The 18,992-nt window shown below is 55.4% G+C and overlaps 1 protein-coding gene across 9 annotated transcripts in view; it reads left to right on the top strand.

The window, feature by feature from the left end:
• Nucleotides 1-18,992, top strand: part of Fhad1 (forkhead associated phosphopeptide binding domain 1) — a 117,742-nt gene that overhangs the window by 79,909 nt on the left and 18,841 nt on the right. For all 9 annotated transcript variants that reach the window (XM_046469263.2, XM_046469261.2, XM_046469262.2 and 6 more), the window contains 8 exons: nt 2,312-2,419; nt 5,131-5,238; nt 9,772-9,945; nt 11,532-11,757; nt 13,331-13,415; nt 16,255-16,361; nt 17,494-17,653; nt 18,748-18,880. In XM_046469263.2, coding sequence (XP_046325219.1) covers nt 2,312-2,419; nt 5,131-5,238; nt 9,772-9,945; nt 11,532-11,757; nt 13,331-13,415; nt 16,255-16,361; nt 17,494-17,653; nt 18,748-18,880 — 1,101 coding nt within the window. The remainder of the gene's footprint in view (nt 1-2,311; nt 2,420-5,130; nt 5,239-9,771; nt 9,946-11,531; nt 11,758-13,330; nt 13,416-16,254; nt 16,362-17,493; nt 17,654-18,747; nt 18,881-18,992) is intronic.

Raw genomic sequence — 18,992 nt, 5'->3', positions numbered from 1 at the left:
CTGCGGGCCCAGGCCCCTCTCCCCACTCGTCTGGCAGGACTGGAGCCGGGGCCTCTCCACGGCCCTCTGTGCTCTCTGGAGGCTCCCAGATACGTCATGTCGGACCCAGAAAGTTTTATTCTGAATTCATAAAATGTACTTAAAAATTCAGATTTCCATCCTCTCTCGAGAGTCGGGAAATGTGGCCCCCGTTTCCACTTGGCAGCAAGGACCAGTGCTGAACCAAGTGGCAGCAATCTGCCCCAGTCCTCACCTCCTCCCGCATTGACACATCCTCACTTCTGGCCCCTGACTGGCCCTACGGGCACTTGAGTTTGCCATCCATCACTTGTTTTCTTCCTAAAGTGTGGTAGCCAGAACCACTCTTCCCCAGCCAGGGAGGCCTAGGGATGTGGGGTCAGGCGCTGCCGCCGACCCTAAGTCACCAGAGGGGGCCTCAAAGTCCCTCCCTGGTTGAAGATGTTCTACTTCTTTTAATGTGCCCAACTAGCTTTGGGGACGCTCTATTGCATTTTTGATTCATGTTTAGCTTGTGGCACCCTCAGGTCCCTGAGCCCTTTTCATGCCTGCTTTTGTTAATCCCTCAATCCTAAGGCAGCTGAGAGGGGTGCAGGCTTTGCGGCCAGGTGAGATGTGAGTTCGAATCCTGACTGGAGCAGATCTGTCAATACCTCCCTTTGTGGAAGGGTGGCTGTGAGGGTTGGACATGTCCCAGGGAGTGTCTGATAGAAATGTCACAGAATAAATGGAAGTTTCTATTGTCACTTCTGCCACATCTACCTCTTCCTGTCCACCTCAGAGTGACACCAGCCTGCCCACATGAAGGAGAAAGAAGAGACCCCTGGACACAGCCCTGCACCCCCAGGAGGGTGTTGGCTGTTGGTTCCCCCCCAGCTGTGCTTGTGGTTCTTTGTAAACAGTGTCACTGAGGTGACCGTCGAGTTCTATCTCCAGGGAGGGTGGCAAGAGGAGGGAGGGTCTCCGTGGAGTCACTCAAGTCAAATGCCACCAAGAGGTCAACAGAGGACGGCCCTGGAATTGAGGGATTTCGAGATCACGAAGCAGGAGTAAAGCCCGTAGCAGATGAGCCAGGGCTGGTGGCCCCAGGTCTGTTGGAACTTCAGCCACCCCTGGCCAAACCTCTCTGTGGCCTCTCAGGAGCTCTGGCCGCAGACTGCGTTCAGCCTGTGGCGGGGCAGGGGGACTTTTCTTTTACCAGAAAAGGGCCACAGGGATAGTCCGGGTCGTGAGGTAGGGTTAAGGGTCAGCTCGCCTTCCCTGCTGTAGACTTGGGGGCACAGGGACAGGGTGTGTCCCCTCCAGGTGGGGCCTGTCCCAGCCACAGAGGAGCTGCAGAGAGCAAGGCCAGGCGCCTGGATGTGGGGTCAGGCGCTGCGGCCGACCCTGAGTCACCAGAGGGGGCCTCAAAGTCTCTTCACGGGTCACAGGAGCACCCCCTACCCTGAATCCCACCTCAGGCCCTCAAAATGAAAGTGGAGTCCCTGCACTGCCACTTCTCATCTGCTCTGTTGGGCTGGTGTGGGGACAGAGGGCGCTGGAGCTTTTAAACCACTTTTTACTGCAAAATTTGCAACGTCTTGGGGCTGAGCGCTCCCGGGGGCCAGCCCGGGGCCCTTACTGTGGATTTTAATGGCAACTGTGTTCCAAGTTCTAAACTCCTGGCGCTCGAGCTGGCGTTCAGAAGGCTGGCCCAGGAGTCGGTGGCCAGAGGCGAGGCCGGCCCGCGGGTGGCTTCCTTTGGTTCCTTTGGTGATTGACTTAAGTCCTTTAGCCAATGACCACTTATCACAAGAGCTTCCCGGATGAATCCTGGACCGACCGGGTGTCCCTCCAGGAGCCCCTGCCAGGCCCGCCCCTGCCCCTGTGGAGACTGTCCGTCTGGCTCCTCCCTCCTGGGCCTTGTTCTCCTCTTGAAACCGGATTCGGCCTAAGAGATTCACCCCAAGGGTGGGGACGCCATAGGGGATGAGATTTTCAGGGAGGCTGCCGCCGATGACAGCAAGCCTGGCCCCTCTGCCTGCTGGGTCCTGCCCCAGGCTCCGCGTGCAGCCGCCAGCTTCCCCCGAGCAGGGTCCGGGCTCAGTGCCATGAGCCGTGCCAGCCCGAGCCCCCCACCTGTCCCTCCATCTCTCTTCTATAAAATGGGGCCGCAGAGAGCTCTCCCCACCCGGGTGCCGGAGGGCGAGGTCTCCTGAGCCCGGGGGCTGCCAGGGCCCTGCGTCGTGGCCCTCAGGACTGTCCTCAGCAGCGTCCCGAGCAGGCACCCAGAGGAGCGGCCGTTGCCTTTCAGGTTTTGGAGAGCAGCATAGCCCACGAGAAGAGGAAGGCCAAGGAGGCCCTGGAGTCGGAGCGACGGAGGGTGCAGGACCTGGAGAACCACCTGACCCAGCAGAAGGAGGTGCGAGCCACAGCCAGGCGGCCGGGAGCTGCAGCGGCCAGGTCGGCCAACTCCTAGCGGCCCAGGGGACAGCCGCAGACCTGAACCTCCCACCCTCAGTGTCCAGCCCCGCCCACAGCAGTAGGTGTCACTGGGTTGAAGTGCTTGGACGGCCCCTGCAACCCCCAGCTTGTCCTGCCCTGGGTCCCACCCAGGGCCGAGGCCGCCCTCAGCCAGCATCCTGCTCATCAGCATAGCCAGGCGAGAGACACCCCTGCCACGCGGGGGACTCTAGAGGACCCCGGGGCAGGGGGGACTCTAGAGGACCCCCGGGCAGGGCCGCAGGCGCGGGGCCAGGCAGGTCTGTGAGGAGCTCTGGCGGAGGTCGCATCCAATAAGGGCAGCCGCCTCCCGGGGCAGGTGAGGAGAGCAGCCTCACAGGGCCAAAGCCCCCGGGGAGGTGAGGAGGGTCCCAAGTGCAGGAACCGGCAGAGGACACACCCGCCCACCCGCCTGGGGACAGGCCCACCAGACATCCAGCCTCAGCAGGAGGGGACAGGCAGGGCTGGGTAGATGTCACTAGCAACCCCAGTGGCATGTCCATGGGCAGCGGCGGGCAGAGGTAGAGCAGGCCCACCCTGCTGCCCTCAGGGAACTCAGGGAAGCAGGTGGTGGCTCGGTGGCTCAGTGTCATTCATCACCCATATTCTCTGAGCACCTGTGTGTGGGGCCCTGCTCTGGGGACCAAGGACACCACAGTGGACAAGACGAGCCATGGCCACGCTGCCCACAGCCCCCGTCCCGGGTCAGGAAGACAGAACCCCAGGAAACGGCCAGTCCCGAGGACTGGCTAGAGAGTGGCCGACACCCATGGAGAGCTCTGAGGAGGTGACCCTGAGTGACACCTGGAGGGGGGATGGGACCTGAGCCAGCCAGGGCACAGTGGGGCCTGGAGCTTCAGGAAAGAGCCAGAGAAGGAGGCAGGAGCTCTCTGGGGGAGCAGAGGAGGGGGCCGGGGCTCAGTGGGCCCAAAGAGCTGGTTCTGGGCGCCAATCCCGGCTCTGTACTAGCACGCTGTGCGACCCTGCAAGCCCCTGCCCTCTCTGTGCCCTCGTCCATGATGGGGGCAGAACCACCCCAGAGGCCTGGGGAGAGGAGTCTGTGCTTACGGGACACCCACCCAGGGAGGGCAGGGTCCAGGGTGCAGCAGGGCAGCCTTGCCACACCCGAGAGGGCAGGAAGGGCAGAGTCCAGCCAGAGTGAGGGAGACGGACTCAGAGTCTCGGCGAGGTGTGGAGCACCCCTGCCATGTGGGGCCCCGCCAGGCGAGTGCCCAGCGTGCGTGTCCTGCCTTCCGATGGGCCGCGGTGGAAATCGCAGGACCGAGAGGCTGGGTGCACAGTGGTTAGGGCAGGGCCCTGGTGGCCAGCTTCACACCACTTCCTGGGGGGGGGGGTGACGGGGACATCACCCGTCCTCCTCCTACCTCAGGCACAGCCTCCATTGCCTCACCTGTCAAGGGCACCCCTGGACCAGGCTGGCAGGGTGCATGCCCTCGAGCATTCCCCACACAGAGCAGGACGCGGGGCCATGTCCCTGCAGGTCTCATCTGTGCTACGCTGAGCAGCACATGGCGTGAGAAGAGATGCAGAACAGGCTGGTGGCCTCTTAGGCAGGCAGGACGTGGCAGTGGGACAAAGTGAGGCCAGAGCCCGGGGAGGGTGGGGGAGGATGTGTGCAGGTGGGGCCTCGGAAGGCTCATCAAAACCTAGGAACACTGGGAACACTGTCTCTTCTTCAGGGCCACGTGCCTCCCAGTGTCCCCACCTCTGCCCCCTGGTTAAAACCTCCCCACCTGCCTGACATTCCCTGTAACAATTTCCCTTCGTTCTCCTTTGTGACAAGAGCGCACATCCACTAAAGAAAGTTAGTCAGCAGAGCAGTGGGAAGAGGGAATATAAGTGCCACGGTCCTGGTCCCCCACCACCAAATGCCCCATTTACACCTCGGTGACCCTGCTCCAGCCTCTGTCTGCACAGCACCCAGACATTTAAAATACCCGTCTTGTGGCCTTTCTGTTGGTGCCGGGGCAGAGCTGCAAGAGTGTCAATGGCAGCAAACAGAGTGTCTCACCCCCGGGCTGGCTGGTCCTTCCCGGGTTGTGCAGGGGAGTCCCGGCCTCCACCCCGTGCCCAGGTCTGTGGAGTAAGTGTCCTCAGCTCCACGCTGTCCTGGGCATGAATTCCTGAAACCCACACCTTTGTATATGGGATGATTCTGCCTGTGTCCTTTGAAGCCAGGGACAGGAAGGGTGGGGACAGGAAGTGTGCCCCTGTGCTGTCTCTCTTCCCACACCTCCTAAGAGCCAGGTACTTCCCAGCCAGGCCTTTACTGGTGCCAACACATGCCAGTTCATTCTGTGGCTTGGCGCCAAATGATATGACCATGACCCTGGCACTAACCAGGATGTCATTTCCTGAAACCAGCCCCCAAATCCTGACGACCAAGTCACTCCCTCCTTCATGCGCAAGGCTGAGATTTGGCTCCTGGTTCTCGCCCTGCCTGGCGGCTGCTCCAGGAGTCCCGCCCCTCTGCCAGGCGGGCCCTGGCTGCCTGCACTCTAGCCCAAACCCCATCCCACTGTCTTCCGCAGAGACTGGCCCTGGCTTCCCTCTGCACTGACGGTCCCCCCTTCCCTGCTCACCCCTTGTCCCCTTACCCTTGACTCCCAGATCTCAGACAACAGCATCGCCTACGAGATTCAGAAGGCGAAGGAGGCCTTGGAGAAGGAGAAGAGGAAGGTACAGGACTTGGAGAACCGCCTGACCAAGCAGAAAGAGGTATGAGTCTCGGCGACCAACGGCGGAAAGGAGCCCAGTGTGGCCCTGTGTCCAGGGGCTAGTTCAGATCCAAACTCTGCCTCCCTCTGGCTGTGGGTCATTAGGCAAGTTGCTCGCCATCTCTGTGGGACCCATCCTAGGTCCCAATAGTGCAGAGCACATACACGTGCACACACACACATGACACAAGCAGTATCCAGAACCAAAGCAGGTGGCCCCCAGTCACCTGGTCATCGGGTGAGATTTGCCTAGAGGCAAATGAATCCAAAAGGACTTGGAGCCAGTGGGGACCAAAGAGGGTCCCTAGCTCACAGCCATCTTGGGTCATTTACTAGCATGCATCAGACTCTCTGGGGAACTTATTCCAAGTCCCTCTTCAGGCCTCACCCCCAGAGTTCTGACCCACAGGGCGTAGGGCCGACTCGGGAATCTGCAAGCTCTGCCCAGTGGAGCAGGGCCCCTTGAACACCGCCCAGGAAGAAGGTTGACGCACACATGCCACCACACAGCCCCTGGGCACCTGGCACATGTACAGAGAAGGCGGAGGTGTGCAAGACCCAGGGCTGCCCACTGTGTGCGGGGAGGGTGCCCAGGCCACATGGGAGCCCCAGGGGAGCAGTCTGTTTGTCCCCAGGCTGGGTCCCCAAATGATGTGCCACAGAGTTAAAAAAAAAAAAAAAGGTGTGTATCATGAAATCAATGAATGAGTCATGACTTTATTCTAGAAGTTACTGGGTAAGGCAAAGCCTGTGCTGCCTACTAGGCCAGAACCGTCCAAGCCACAGAAACGGGACTGTTCTTGGTACTGGCCCCAGAGAACCTCTCCTAAGGCTCATTGTATGGAACACACTGTAGAGCAACAAGGACCGTCCTCAAGGACACCCTAGAGGGGACAGGGACATCAAGGGTAGGTCTGTGACAGTCAGCAGCTGGCTTCACACCAGACCAGGAGGAGCAGAACTCCACCCAAGGACCCACCATGTGCCTGCAAAGACCAAGGGAACAGCAGGACTTGGGTCTGAGCAATGGTTGTGTTTTTTTTTTTTCAATTTGAACCCAAAAATGAAGCAACAAAAGCGAATGAAGCTCCAAATCATCAAAATCAAAAGCTTCTGTATGGCAAGGAAGCAACAGGATAAACAGACAACTTGCAGACCGGGAGACGCATACTTGTAGATGTACATCTGATAAGTGGCAATGTCCAAAATTTACAAGGAACCCAAACAGCCCTGTGGAAAGAAATAACCCAATGAGATATTTCATAAAAGACAAACAGTGGCCAACTGACACTGGGAAAAATGCTCCACATCACCAACCACCAGGGAGCACAAATGGAGCCCCCGTGGGATACCACCCCACACCCACCAGAAGGGCCGTCATAGAAAAAGATACCCCATGTCAAGCAGGATGTGGAGAGAAGGGACCTTGTGTACCATCAAATTGGCACGGCCACTGTGGAAAGCCACATAGAGGTCCCTCAAAAAACTAAAGATCATGCTAAGCAAAATAAGCCAGCCACAGCAAAACAAATGCTGTGTGCGCTCACATACATGCAGAACCTACTCATCGAACTCACACAGACCGCAGCAAGCTAGGGAGGAGCCTGGGGCAGGGAAGGGGTAGATGTACGCCAGTATCACACGCCTCGGGCAGGAGTAAGCTGGGATTTTTTTCTTTTGAGATCCATCGCACCATGTGATGACCATAGTAAATAATAGTGTGTTGTAAACACTGCTGAGAGAACATTTCAAATGTTTTCACACACACAAAAAAATAAGTATTGGAAGTGATAGATATGTTAATTAGCTTGACTTCATTATTCTGAAATGACATTCTGCATTATATTAGTCATAGAATTATTTTGTACCCCATAAATACAGGTGATTATGATTTGTCAATTTATAATAATTTTTTTTTAAATTTTTTAAATTAAAAGACTATTTAAAACAAAAAATAGAATTTGACTTTTCTGAAATTCAGAGTAAATCCTTTTTGGGGAGTGGGTTACTGGGGATTGAACTCAGGGACACTCAACCACTGAGTCACATCCCCAGCCCTAGTTTGTATTTTATTTAGAGGCAGGGTCTCACTGACTTGCTTAGAGCCTTGCTGTTGCTGAGGCTGGCTTTGAACTAGTAATCCTCCTGCCTCAGCCTCCTGAGCCACTGGGATTACAGGCATGTACCTCCATGCCAGCTCAGAGTAAATCTCTGAAGAAATGAACAGAGAATTTTTTTAAATAGGTCACTTGAGTATCCTCTGTAACTAAACGTATTTGAAAAGCAGCTTTTACCCCCAACCAAGGTGAATGCATGCCAACATTTGATATTCAAAATATTTCAATAGGTAGTTAATGAAAATAATTCCATTTCAAAACAAAATGTTCTTTTGTTCTATTTCCAAATTTGTGGATGTGTCTGTTTGAAGTGTGCTTTGATATTTTAAGGTGAATCCTCGAAAGCTCGTTGTCATTTGCAACAACTGGTTTCTTTTAATTAGAATATTTTAATCTTTATATGCAAAAAATAATTTAGGAAATAAGAAAAAATTATAAGATGAAGATTGGTGTACGACTCCAAATGTCACCACTAAGTCCTGATTCTGAATCTGCGTTTAGGGCCCATCTTCAAAAATCTCCTGGCTGAATTTGTAATAAGTACCTCTAACCAATTTGATATTGCAAATTACAGATGCTCACGTAACAAAAGGGCCCTCCAGGCACACAGGGGGCTTACTGGCGTACACAGAAGAGCAATAAAAAGCTAGATTTCACCTGCAAAGGTAAAATAGACAAAAGAGAGCAGAAAAGCAAACCAGTTTCACACCAGAGGGGCGGTGACGGCCGTGCCAGGCCTCTCCAACCTTGGGCAGAGACACAGGCAGCTTCGTGGCCCACCAGAGAACAGCTGCGCTGCAGGGAGAGCCTAGGGGCGGTGTGAAGAGCCTCCCCAAGAATCAGACGGAGCTCCACGGGGGCTTGGGGAGCAAGAAGCAAGCCCCAGGGGAAGCTCCGGAAGAGCCTGATGAAGGGGGTGTTTGCATTTCGTTTTTTCTTTTTTAAGTACAGTTTCCCCTCCTGATTGTCAAAGGAGCCCCTGGCTTCCTGGAACATGTGAAAAATACAAAATCTCACTCAGGAGAAGAAAAAGCTAACCATGCTGTCACCAGCGGGGTTTTGATGTGATTCCGCCTGGATGTTGAGCATGATTAGGGATGCAGATAAATATGGATTTATTATGAAGTCACTGGTTTATGCACTGATTTGGAAGCTGTTTTTTCTTTCAATTTTTTTTTTTAGTTGTAGTTGGACACAATACCTTTATTTTATTTATTTATTTTTATGTGGTGCTGAGGATGGAACCCAGGGCCTTGCCTGTGCCAGGGGAGCGCTCTGCCCCTGAGCCCCAGTCCCAGCCGGAAGCTGTTTCTTTATAAGTAACTAGTTGTCCAAGGGCCTCCGTATTGCCCAACAATCTTCTACCACCAGCCAGTGAGGGATGGCCTGGGTGTGCACCGAGTCTGATGGACCCCAATTTATCTGCCCCTCCTCATAGCCAGGCCCTGTGGTTTTTTCCTCCATTTTCAAGGGTATAAAAGACACTGGACTAAACACCCCATGTACCAGGCTGGACATCCTTGGGATCGAGTCCCAAAAACTGAACTGCTGCCGGGCACAGTGTGGCGTACACCTATGATCCCAGCAACTTGAGAGTCTGAGACAGGAGGGTCTCAAGTTCAAGTACAGCCTCAGCCACTTAGCAAGACCCTGTCTCAAGCTAAAAAATAAAAAGGACTGGGGATGTGGCTCAGTGGTAAAGCACTCCTGGGTTCAAGCCCTGGTACCAAAAAATAGATAAATAAATAGAACTACTGGGTCCTAGAATATTAACATTTGCAGATCACAGTGTGTTCCCAAGGAATGTTCCAGAAGGACCATACCCATTCACATTGCCACTGATGATGGAGAGTGCCCACTAGAATGTCTCAAGATTATCTGGACCGTCATGTTTGGAAGACTTCACACCCTGCCGGGTTCCACTTTGTCAGACCAGCCACAGGGACTTTGCCCATCCAAGGCAGGAAGAAGGAATTCCAGCAGACGGAATGGAAGCAGCAATGGGGGTCCTAGGTGGCCAGGGCCTGGGGGGCAGCGGGGGGGTGGCCATCCCAGTGCCAAAGCCCTGTGGGAAAGCAGAGTGTCCCAAAGGCAGGCCACGCTGTGGAGGGTGAAGGAATTCGGCACATTTATCCTGGAGAACAGACTTAGAGACTTGGCAGCCCTCCTCGGCTATTTAAAGACTGTCTCATAAAAGAGAAATAAAACGTACTCCAGGTGTCGGAAGTAAGCCGAGAGACCAGAAGTCCCAAGGAGACAGCCGTCAGCTGAGCTCGAGCCGTGCAGTGGGTGGACCTTGGGCCTCCCAGGAGCAGCCGAGTGGAGTTCCCGTCCTCCCTGAAGACGGCGGGGCCAGGAGGCTAGAGTTGACCCTTAGTGCTGACTGTCTGCTAATTTGATGTTTGCTGTTTGTCTAGGAAATAGAATTAAAAGGGCAAAAAGAGACCTCTTTAAATAATAAATTAAGTGATGCACTGGCCATGATAGAAGAGATTCAGCAAATCAAGACAGCTGGAAGCCTGAGAGCAGAGAGCCTCTCCCTGAAGCTAAATGAATCCTTAGCCGAACTGGAAACTGCCAAGACAAAGCTGGTAAGTTGGTGCCCTGCAGGGGCAGGGACGGGAGAAGGTGCCCCAGGGGAAGAGGACAGTGTCCCTCCCAGCCTCAGCTGGGTATCTCTTTCCTGCTGGGAGCCACTCTGGGCGCTGCAGGAGGCTCAGTGGCATCCCTGTCTCTACCTGCTGCACGCCACTTCCCTTCTCCCAGGGGTGACGACCAAAAAGTGTCTCCAGATGTTGCCAGTGTCCCTTAGAGGCAGAACTGCCCATTGAGAAATGTTGGCGTGGTGTGAAAGGTCACCTGAGGCTGAGGCCTCCTGCAAGTCCTCTGAGATGGAGGGCAGGGGCTGCACAGCCCACGGGGAAGGAGCAGGAGCCCCGGGACCTAGTGATCCACGACTGCTCCGCAGACCCTCAGACAAGGCTTTCAGCTGCGGTGGGTGCTCGAGGCCCTGGCAGACGGGGTCCCGCACTGCTCTCCTCTGTCATTGGCACATCCAGCCAGCAGCTCCGTGGGCAAGGGCCTGATGGGATGAATCTACCAGAAATACAAGTAGATCAGGGAGCGAGCGGAGAGGCCGGCTCAGGCGGGCACGTGGTGGACGCAGCTGTCGGTCAGATTCACAAGGACCTGGATGCTCAGGGCTGGGGAGAGCGAGGGAAGGGAGGGGCCTGGCGGCAGGTGTTGCCATGACAGCGCTTGATAAAGGCTCAAGCTTCAAGCCAGGGCAGCTGGGGCCACGATGGCAGGCGAAGGGCACCTTGGTGGGAACGGGGAGGGCCTGGGTGGGGTTCTCCCAGGGAGCGAGGTGGAGAGGAGCCGCAGGTAGCGGAGCTCTAGCGCTGCCCCAGCTGGCGCGGTTCAGCAGATTTGGGAGGGGAAGAAGGGGAATTGAATCTGGAGGAGACTCACAGCAGACTGTTGGAAAGTGGGCACAAATGGGCTGTCCCAACAAAGAAGTCACACCTCAGGAGACCAGAGGCCGGGCCCTGGTAATAGGTAGGGAGCAGGGGCCAGAGAAGCAGGGTCAGTCGGAGAAGCAGGAGGGAGGGAGGAAGGGGCAGAAACACCAAGAAGGGCCTCAGGAGGGGGGCGTCTGATTCGCCATTCAGGGACCTTGGTGACTTCTGTTTTTAAGAAGTCCCAATCCATTTGCTTTTTTCCTTATAAAATTTTTCATTCATTCATATTGATCAAGAATCTGGGTCTAGATGGGTGGGCCCAGCAGTCAATGAGAAAAGGCGTTTCTTCTGCCGCGGAGTTGAGTTCTAGCAGGCAAAGAAACAACGGAACAAGCTCACTTCAGGTGGTGATAAAGGTCTGGGGAACACTAAAACCGAAAATTAAACAAATCAAATAGAAAGTGTCTCAGGCTCCTCTTATAGATGGGTGATCGGGGAAGGCTCTTTAAGGGGATGTTGGAGCTGAGACCTGAAAGACCAGAAGGGGTGGGTGAGCCATGGGAGGAGCCAGGGAAGGAGCATGCCAGGTAGAGGGAACAGCACAAGCCAAGGTCCTGTGGCCAGACCAGTTCAGCCCTGTGTTGTGCCAATGAGAACAAGTGTGTCGTCATCACATCCAGCTCCCACATCACATAACCATTGCCCTGTTTCCCCAGATCATGATGGAGGAGCAGATAATACTACAGCAACTGACAGTAAAGAGCCTCCAAGACCAGCGGGAAACCCAGAAACACGGATTCGAAGAAGAAATCCAAGAATACAAGGAGCAAATCAAACAGCACTCCCAGACGATTGTGAGCCTAGAGGAGAGACTCCAACGAGTGACCCAACACCATAAGAAAATAGAAGAAGAGATTGCAACCCTGAAGGTCAATAACCCAGGTAGGCCCAGAGAGAGACCCGGGGAGCCCCGCACCAGGGCAGCTCGGGGTGCCGCAGCCCCGCAGCCGGCCGACCTGAGACAGGCTGCACCCACTGAAAAGCTGTCTCGGTGGCCCAAGGCCCCCGTGCTTCTTGCTGCACGAGGACGTCAGAAGCCCTCGAGGCCTGGGTGAGCCGAGGCGCTGGCGATGAGTCGGGACATCTTTTGTGCCAACCCAGTGAGGCAGCGACACACATGCCGCGGGAGCCGTCAGGCGTGACAAGAGCAGTGGACACAGCCGTTCTTGTCCACATGGAAACGTCCACACAGGGGCCTCTGCAGGGCTGCTCTTGCCTTCGGCCATTTGCCACTTGACTGGAGCCCTTGCAGACGCGGCCGGGTCAGCTCTGTACAAGAGAAGCTAAAAACGGAAATGGGGGTTGGGGCCCACGTTCCCCCAGTGACGGAGCTCACCATCCTGATAGATGCTGAGCTCTTAGAGAAGAAGTCTGGGGCCTGGGTTTCTTTGGCCTCGGCCCTACTGACCTTCTGGGCTGGACAGGGCCACCTGCCCTAGTCCTGCTAAGGGTTCCCCAGCCTCCCCAGCCTCCCCGGCCTCCCTGGCTAGATGCCAGGATTCCTCATGTCTCACAGCCATAAAGGCCTCCAGACCTTGCTGAATGGAAACTTCCCTCTGGTTGGGACGTAGTCCTGCTTCAGTGGCCAGCTGTGGGCACAGGCCCCTGCCGTCGTCCAGCTCTTAGTTGAGCATCTGTTATGTTCCAGGCTCAGCGAGGCTCTGGGGATTCTGCAGGTATGGACTCTGCAGGTCCCCAGGTGGTGGCCCTGGCAGGTGAACAGTGTCCTCTGAGGATGCTCACGCTGGAACCGAGGGCGATGACATCTTGTCGCCTCCACACTTAGATCAGTGCCTGCCTTAAAGCAGACACCGCACGGGTGTTTGTGGGATGAGAGGGGGACAAGGAGGTGGGAAGAAGACAGGCTGGGGGACGGTGCCCCGGCTGTGCCTCCCGCAGCAGTTCTGTCACTCCAACATGCGCTCCCTGGTCTGTCAGTGGACTTGGGGACACCTGCCTGCTAGCGAAGGCGGAAGACCCCAGGGCCCCTGGGTTACTTAGGAAGAGAAGGGGCCAGTTGGGCTTCTGGCCTGATCCAAGGTGGGGGGGGGGCACATCTGGTGATGCCCTCTTGCTGGCAGTCCTGGGGCCACACAGGTGGCAAAGGATGAGAGGCAAGAGGGGTGCCTGTGTTTCTGGTCTCTCTTCTCCTAAAGCCAACCACTACCAATCTTGGGGGGCCACACCCTGATGGCTTTGTCTGATCCTCAAAGGCCCCACCTCTAAACAGCAAGCTCCGGTGGGGATTAACTTGGGCGCGCACCTCCAGAGGTGGCCACCCACATTGTAACCACGGCCTCTGCTGGAGAGAGCCTCCGCCGTGACGCAGAACCCAGGGTGGGTCTCCCAGGAAGGAGGGCAGCAAGTCGGGCCCGTCAGGTGGCCCACAGGCCAAGGGGAAGGAGGGCATCCACTTCTGGGCGGGGGCCTAATGTCGTGCGTCCCTCTGCTGCAGCCGAAGAGGCAGAAATGCCAGAAGAGCTTCCCGTGGCCACCCCATTGGAGAACAGTACCAAAGAGATGGCGTGCGACCACCTGATGTGAGTACCGGAGGGCGCCAGGCCAGGCCATCCCCAGGGGCACCGGGGAGCTAGAGCAGACCCAGAATCCCCCAGCTTTGGCCAGGTCTTCAGAGCCCAAGAAAAGGAAATGGGTCCTGAGTTCTCGATGCCATTATATTACATTTCTCGATTCCTTCAACCAGTCAGAGGGTGCAGCAGAAAGGCCTGGGAGGTCGATGTTCAGATCCCCACTCAACACTGGTAGCTGTGTGGCCTTGAACCCGTCAGACCACCTCTCTGAGCCTCGGCTTCCTCATTGGCTGAGTAAGGATGTTGGTGTCTGGCACTTGGTAGATTCGTGTTCATGGTATCAGTAGCTGTCTTCCCCGGGTCCCTGCCAGACAGACCCCACTGTCCCGAGCAGACGGTGGAGGTTTCACACAGCAGAGACCACCTAGTGGAGTCCTGGAAGGAGTTCAGAGTTGAAGACCTGGACTAAATGACCTTAACCAATAACGACCCTGCTCTCCCGACTCGAGAGTAGAGGACCCTAGAACTTGTGCCCTCAGGAATGGACGGTTTTCAGAGAAACAAAACCTATGGATGGGACAGATCCAGAAAGCCACCACCCAGCAGCGTGTCGACATGAGGCAAAAACCTGACTCAGAGCAGGCACTGGGGAAGCTCCTCAAGGTGGCAGGCCACCCGCTGACCCTGCCACCAATTCCACTCACCAAAGGCAGTGTCCTAGGTTTTCACCCCAGGAAAGGCAAAGACACCCCGTCCCCACATGTTGAGAAGTTCCTGACTGTCTGCTGTTGGAACTCTGCCGGGCCCAGTGGCCACCACTGGCAGAGGCCAGGCAGCCACATGGCTCTGGTTGTCACTGCGTTAGTGTGCATGGTCACTTAAGTTGTGAACTTCTCAGTGTGGCCAAAGACACGGTTCCCCCCCTTCTCTCTCTCTCTCTCTCTCTCTCTCTCTCTCTCTCTCTCTCTTCCTCTCTTTTTCTTTTTCTCTTTCTCTCTCTTTTTTCTTTCTCTCTTTTTCTCTTTCTCTTTCTCTTTTTCTCTCTTTCTCTCTCTCTTTCTCTCTCTCTTTCCCTCTCTCTCTTTCTCTCTCTCTCTCTCTTCCTCTCTTTTTCTTTTTCTTTCTCTTTTTTCTTTCTCTCTTTTTCTCTTTCTCTTTTTCTCTCTTTCTCTCTCTCTTTCTCTCTTTCCCTCTCTTTCTCTCTCTTTCTCTCTCTCTTTCTCTCTTTCTCTCTCTCTCTTTCTCTCTCTCTTTCCCTCTCTTTCTCTCTCTTTCCCTCTCTTTCTCTCTCTCTTTCTCTCTTTCTCTCTCTCTTTCTCTCTCTCTCTTTCTCTTTCTCTCTCTCTCTTTCCTCTTTCTCTCTTTCTCTTTTTCTCTCTTTCTTTTTCTCTCTTTCTCTCTCTCTTTCTTTTTCTCTCTCTCTCTTTTTTCTCTCTCTTTCTCTCTTTCTCTTTCTCTCTTTCTCTTTTTCTCTCTCTTTCTCTCTCTCTTTCTCTCTATCTCTCTCTTTCTCTCTCTTTTTTTCTCTCTCTCTTTCTCTCTCTTTTTTTCTCTCTCTCTTTCTCTCTCTCTTTTTCTCTCTTTTTTCTCTCTCCCTCTCCCTCTCCCTCTCTCTCTCTCTCTCCCTCTCTCTCTCCCTCTCTCTCCCTCCCTCTCTCTTCTCTCTTCTCTTCTTTCTCTCTCTCTCTTTCTCTTTCTCTCTCTTTCTCTCTCTCCCTCTCTCTTTCTCTCTTTCTCTCTCTCTGTCTCTATCTCTCTCTCTCTCCCTCTCCCTCTCTCTCCCTCCCTCTCTCTTCTCTCTTCTCTTCTTTCTCTCTCTCTTTCTCTTTCTCTCTCTCTCTCTCTCTCTTTCTCTCTCTCCCTCTCTCTTTCTCTCTTTCTCTCTCTTTCTCTCTCTCCCTCTCTCTTTCTCTCTTTCTCTCTCTCTGTCTCTATCTCTCCCTCCCTCTCTCTTCTCTCTTCTTTCTCTCTCTTCTTTCTCTCTCTCTCTCTCTCTCTCTCTCTCTCTCTCACACACACACACACACACACACACACACACAGCCAGTCCTCTGATTGACTCCATAATGAACACACTCTGCCTTCGGAAACCTGCGTGAGAAGAGCCTGGGCTTCAAAGGCCAGGGAGCCCATGTGACATGCCCCCGTCACCGTCCCAGCCCCGGGCCCCTTCGGATCGCGCAAGACCCTGTGCAATCTCCTGCCCAGCACGCATGCGCACATGGAGAAACCTGGGCCGGACTCGGAAACTGGCCCCGCATCCTTCCAACCGTGTCCCCTGCCGAGGTCCTGGGGCTGCCGTTACTGCCCGGTGCCCTCCCAGGGAATGACGCTCCAGAGCACGGCCATCCCTTATGGGGCCAAAGGGTGTCCCCTGCCCTCTGGGCCTGGGGACGGGAGCGGTCCTCTCGACATCCTGTGCCCCCCTCGGTTGCCGCCCCTGAAGCCGCTGCTTGCTCTTGCTCCCCATGAGCAGCCTCCGTTCCCGACCGGCCCCGTCTCTCCACCGGGGCTCAAGCTGTGAGAACAAAAGCACACGGTTCCCCAACTGTTCCCGGGCCTCAGAGAACCCCTTCCGTAAAAGCCCACAGGGTGTCAATCTGATGGGTGCCACCGGGCAGGGCTGTGGCCCTCACGCCACCCAACCCAGCCAGACCCTCCGCTAGCTCAGGGTGGTTTTTAATGAAGGTACAGCAAAATGAATTTCTGAAAATTTTTACAGACTGTCCTTGTCCCCTGGTTGGATGGGGGTCCCAGAGACCATAGCTGAGCATCACTCTGTACTCAGCCCTCAGGAGACACCACAGGGTGACGTGGGTCTGACTTGGCTTATTTCTGTGGATTTCAGAGATGACTTACTGGCTGCTCAGAAGGAAATCCTGTCCCAGCAGGAGGTCATCATGAGGTTAAGGAAAGACCTTAACGAAGCCCATGGCCGAATGTCAGACCTGAGAGGTTTGTAGAGTCCCTGTGTCACCCGGCATCCTCACCCACTTGAGACAGAAGGAGTGAGGCCCCAGAGTGACAACCTCAGCCTGAAACTCCCCGGTGGCCCTGCTTTCCTGTGCACCTGAAGCACCTGCAGCCTGGGGGGCAGGCAGGCCACATGGTGGACATGGCCCTGGTTCCCAGCCCCCCACCTCAAGAGGCCCTGGGCCACATTCTGCAGAGGATCTCAGACCTCTGCATTGAGATGCAACTTTCTTCTTTGGGAGAATTTTCTTTAATGGCTGAGGATTCATCTGCCTTGGAGGGAATCCTATGGCGCCCCTCGGGCAGGCCACCCTGCAGGATCCCTGGAACTCCGGAGTGCAAGGGACCTCTCTAGGCCTCCTCTTTGGCAAATGCAAACAGGAGACCACAAATCTGCCTCTAGGGTTGATGTGGACAAGAGTGGCCGCCCAGGGTGACCGCAGGAGAGCACTAGGCTGCGTGCTCCTCAGACATGCCCTGCTGGCCATCCACCCCCGGCTCCTCTCTCCTCCGCCCCTCCATGTCCCCTCCTTCCTCCTGCTCTGCATAGTCCCTCCTCTTTCCCAGCCCTGGTCACCACTGAGCAAGCGGCACAGACAGCAGGAGTCGGGAGATGGGAATAACCAGATTCAGGGAAGTGGAGGGAGAGGAAATGCTCTTTCCCACCTGAAGCCTGGACACCTCCAAGCCTTCAGTGGTATTTGCCCCCCGTGTCCACTCCTGGTCACTTCCCTACGACATTCATGGCTGAATTTTTCAGAGTGGCTTTTCCATAGTCAGTCAGGAGAGATCCAGTCACTGGGGGGCCACAGAGCAGAGAAGGCACCAGGCGCCCCACGGGGCAGAAGCAGGCAGCTGACTGTTGGCCGGGGAACCCCAAAATGCCCTGTGGGCTGGGCTGGACCTGCCAGTGCGGTGCTAGGGTGAGGCAGGAGCCTGCGGGGCTCCCAGGCAGCACCCAGAAGGCCAGGCTGTCATTGGCCACGGTGCAGGTGGGGCCCCTGGCTAGTGCTGAAGCCCCCGAGGATGCCGGGGGACAGGACTGCCTATGGGTTCTGGCCGGCCTGGCAGGGGCAAGGCAGCAGGCTCCTGACCCGCTTTCCCATCTCTCCAGGGGACCTCAGCGAGAAGCAGAAGAGGGAGCTGGAGTGGCACGTGACCCTGGTCCAGCAGCAGAGCAGGGAGCTGTGCATGCTCAAGATGAAGCTGGCGCAGATGAGCACCCTGGTGGAGAAGAAGGACCGGGAGCTCAGGGCCCTCCGGGAGGCACTCAGGTGGGGGCGGTCCCGCGAGGCGAGGCGGGGTGGGGGTCTGGAGCCCTGCACAGGGAGGTGGAGTTGGGTGGACCAGCAGCCCACCAGTTAAACAGAGCTCTGCTTAGTTTTCTGTGCTTCTTGAGCAAGCATCCCTGCCCTGTGTCCCAGATACTGGCCTCAGCTTAAATGCCACTTCCTCCAGGAAGCCTCCCTGCACTTCTCCTCACCAGACCCAGCCAGGGGCTGCAGCTCTGCATGGGCCCCAGCTCTGCATGGGCCCCTCAGCCCCTGCACTCTGCCTGGCCTGCCGCACACACAGCAAGGCCTGTTTGCCCGTTCACCTGCCCCGCCCTGAGTCTCTGCAGAGGCTTGGCCTGCCCTTGAGTTCCCGGCACTCACACCTACCTGGCACGTAAGGGACCTTAATATTTATTGAACAAACAAGTAAGCCGGAAATGCCAACTTAAATAAATATAAAAGATTGTCATTGTCCCATGGATTAATTTAGAATAACATGATTCTGCAATTTTTGTCTGTAGCTTATCCATATTTTAACAGAAGTAACATTTTCCCCAAAAAATTTGGAGTGAAATTGATGTCCCACATATCTCCCATAGTATGTGCCTCATGGCTTGTGGCCAAGGCAGTCACAGTGGCTGTAAGAACAGGATCCCATCAAGGTTGCCGGTTTCACAGCCAGACTCCTCCACTTATAAGCTTGGTGACCACAGGAAAATCGCTGGGCGTCTCTTTACTAATCTGTAAAATGGAGCAGGGAGAATCTTGACCTCGGGGGGTTATTATGAGAGCAGAAGGGATGATACAAAATGTTAGATGTGGCGGTCAGACAGTGCCGGGAACATGACAGCCCTGTCAATGCCACGCAGGTGTCCAGAGCAAGAGGTAGGAGCAGGTACCCACTGCCCGGTCACCATCCTTAGAGTCTCCTGAAACTAAATTCTCTAGAAATTTGGGGCTGGGAGACTCAAGGTCTTGGAGAATCCAGTTACCTGTAGAAACAGGCCACTTCCAGGTCCCCTAAAGTACACAAAAGCACTTGAACCTGGGCCTCGGCTGGCCTGCTGCCCTGGCAACATCTCCCCTCTCCCTAGGGCTTCCCAAGACAAACACAAACTCCAGCTGAGCATGGAGAAGGAGGAGAAAGCCAAGAACGCCACCCAGAAGTGTGACATCTCTGTGCAGATAGAGCCAATGCACCCCAGTGTTTTCCTGAGCAGTCAAGAGGTAAGTCCTCCATGGATCCTGGGCCCCCGGCGGGACTTGCTCCCAAGAGCCCAGTGGTGGCTTCCTTCCCTTTGAAAATATTTTCATTCTAAGTGTCAAAAGTATTGCCTGC

The sequence above is a fragment of the Marmota monax genome, unplaced genomic scaffold (assembly GCF_021218885.2).
Source record: "Marmota monax isolate L192 unplaced genomic scaffold, Marmota_monax_Labrador192_F-V1.1 WCK01_AAM20220418_F8-fsc00008, whole genome shotgun sequence".
NCBI classification, from domain to species: domain Eukaryota; kingdom Metazoa; phylum Chordata; class Mammalia; order Rodentia; family Sciuridae; genus Marmota; species Marmota monax.
The sequence above is the reverse complement of the archived record's forward strand: the minus strand, read 5'-3'. Positions and strand labels throughout refer to the sequence as shown.